This window comes from Papio anubis, chromosome 6 (genome assembly GCF_008728515.1).
Source record: "Papio anubis isolate 15944 chromosome 6, Panubis1.0, whole genome shotgun sequence".
Classification (NCBI taxonomy): Eukaryota; Metazoa; Chordata; class Mammalia; order Primates; family Cercopithecidae; genus Papio; species Papio anubis.
Window position 1 is genome coordinate 82,317,088 of NC_044981.1, and position 2,311 is coordinate 82,319,398.

The 2,311-nt window shown below is 40.3% G+C and overlaps 1 protein-coding gene across 1 annotated transcript; it reads right to left on the minus strand.

The window, feature by feature from the left end:
- Positions 1-218: 218 nt before the first annotated feature.
- LOC110743123 (small integral membrane protein 30) lies at positions 219-1,589 on the minus strand. Its single transcript, XM_031667295.1, is given in 2 exon segments — positions 219-1,565; positions 1,568-1,589. Coding segments are annotated over 2 exon segments (174 nt in total). The 3' UTR covers positions 219-1,413.
- Positions 1,590-2,311: the final 722 nt, after the last annotated feature.

Consider the following 2,311-nt stretch of genomic DNA (forward strand, 5'->3'; position numbering starts at 1 on the left):
TAGCTAACACTAAAGCAGTATTTATTATATGTGAATGCTGAGTATTTTATATCCTCACCCCTTTTAATACAACAGCCCTTTGAGTGAGAGGGAGGTATTATTATAATCTCCACTTTGCAGGTATGGGAAAAAAGCCTCAGCAAAGTTAAGTAACTTGTGCAATGATACACAGCTAGGAAATGGCAATACCTACCTCAGATGCCTTTCTGCACCAAAACTCATTCTCTTCCTCTCCCATCAGCACATTTCACTGAAATCTCAGGATGTCCTAGTTAAAAACAAACTCAGTCAGAGAGAAGATATCCCGGTTATGACCTACCTTGCTCCCGCCCCATTACCTCCTAGGTACCACCCAGCAGCATTGCGATCTGGGGAAGAAGGAAGGCAATGCTCTAGCTTCCCAAGGGGAGGTTTCACCCAAAATAGGCTTAGCATCCCCTCTCCTATCAGCAGAGAAGCTCAGCCAAATGTCTGGATTCTACCATGGCTCTCCAATTTCATCCCTTGGCAGTCACTGAAGAGCACCCCAAATCTTACCACCTGTGAGAGCTCGGGCAGGTGACTTAAATTCCCTTGTGTTTTTAAACCTGTGAAATACAAATAATAATACCTTCCCCACAGGTTTCTATGGGAATTAAATGAGTTAAAGTATATAATGCTTTTGGTAGTGTCTGGCACTCTCTGCAAGCTAACACATTGACCATTATCATTATCAATGATGCAATATTGTCAGCTTTGCACCCCACCCTTTTTTTCTTTTACAACATAATGGGTTTATATTTAATATAGTATTTCTCATCAGGAGGATATTACTCACTTGATATAAAGTTGTTATAACATTAAATCTTTTCCATGTCAATGTCTATAGTTTTTTTTTACAATAAATCTTTCCTGAATTTCAGTATTATACTGAATACATTTTTCTAAATGTTCCTTCCCCAGAGATAAAAGTTTCCCTTTTTGACCATTTGATATCTAAATACAATATTAACTTGGGAGATAACAAAACAAAAATCAAATAAAAATATGGAGAAAAGACTCCTCAACGATTCAAGAAGTAGTGATTATAACTGAATACTGGTGATTTTCCAGGATTCTGGGCAAGAACTTCCTTCTTCCTATTTCATGTGCTTTGAGAATTTTAAAACTATGAAATATTACTTATATAAATTTCAGCATCTTACTTCCTTGACCTCTTTCTAACCAGCAAATACAAATCATAGGCTGCATTTTTCTGTGCATTATTTGTTGTAAAGAAATTTTTTGTTGTTGTTCCCATTTCATGGAAACAATGAAAAATATAAAACTCTCCTATTTACTGATTCTTCCTGGAAACTTTCACCAAAGTTCAGGTTTAGCCTCAATAGCACAAAGCCTTTCCCGGTGAGGCTTGATTCAGTAGGCCCTTCAAAGTCACATCTGTCCCTTTCTGTTTCGTGTATATACCCCCAAGCAAGCAAGAATGCCTGTAATGCTGAGAACCACACCTAACAAGAGAGCAACTGCATCACAGGCTTCTACGGCTTCACACAGGCAACACCAAAATAGTGACATGAGGACTAAGTCAGTTGTGTTGAAACTCAGGTCATGATGTTGGAATCTTGAGGGCTGAAGGTTCCAAAGAAATGGTATATATAGAATTCTGTCTGACTTGAAATTTTTCCTTCCTGGAGCTCTAGATGCTGAGACCGAGGTTCCTTGTGACACTGCCTTCCAGGAGGCAGCCATTACAGGAACCCACTTTGTACCCCCTTTTGTAATCACAACCTCCTTATCTCCCCCCATCTCCACACATGAGCACTGTCTGCCTTGAAAGTATACTCACCTCCAAGTCCTTCCCCTCCAATGAACCTTGCTCCTGGGGACAGACTACTGCTACTTAAGCGCCACTAGGATTATGATACTCTCCATGCTTAAAAAAATGAGGCCGGAGTGGTGCCTCATGCCTGTAATACCAGCACTTTGGGAGGCCGAGGTGGGTGGATCACCAGAGGTCAGGAAGTCGAGACCAGCATGGCCAAAATGGCAAAACCCTGTATCTACTAAAAATACAAAAAAAAATTAGCTGGGTATGGTGGTGGGCTCCTGTAATCCCAGCTACTCAGGAGGCTGAGGCAAGGAGAATCACTTAAACCAGGGAGGCAGAGGTTGCAATGAGTGGGGATCACACCACTGTACTCCAGCCTGGGCAACAGAGCGAGACTCTGTCTTAAATAAATAAATAAATAAATAAATAAATAAATAAATAAATCATGGCTAGATACTGACTATTCCCTAAAAGCTAAAAGTTCTAGATCCTTAGTCCAATATC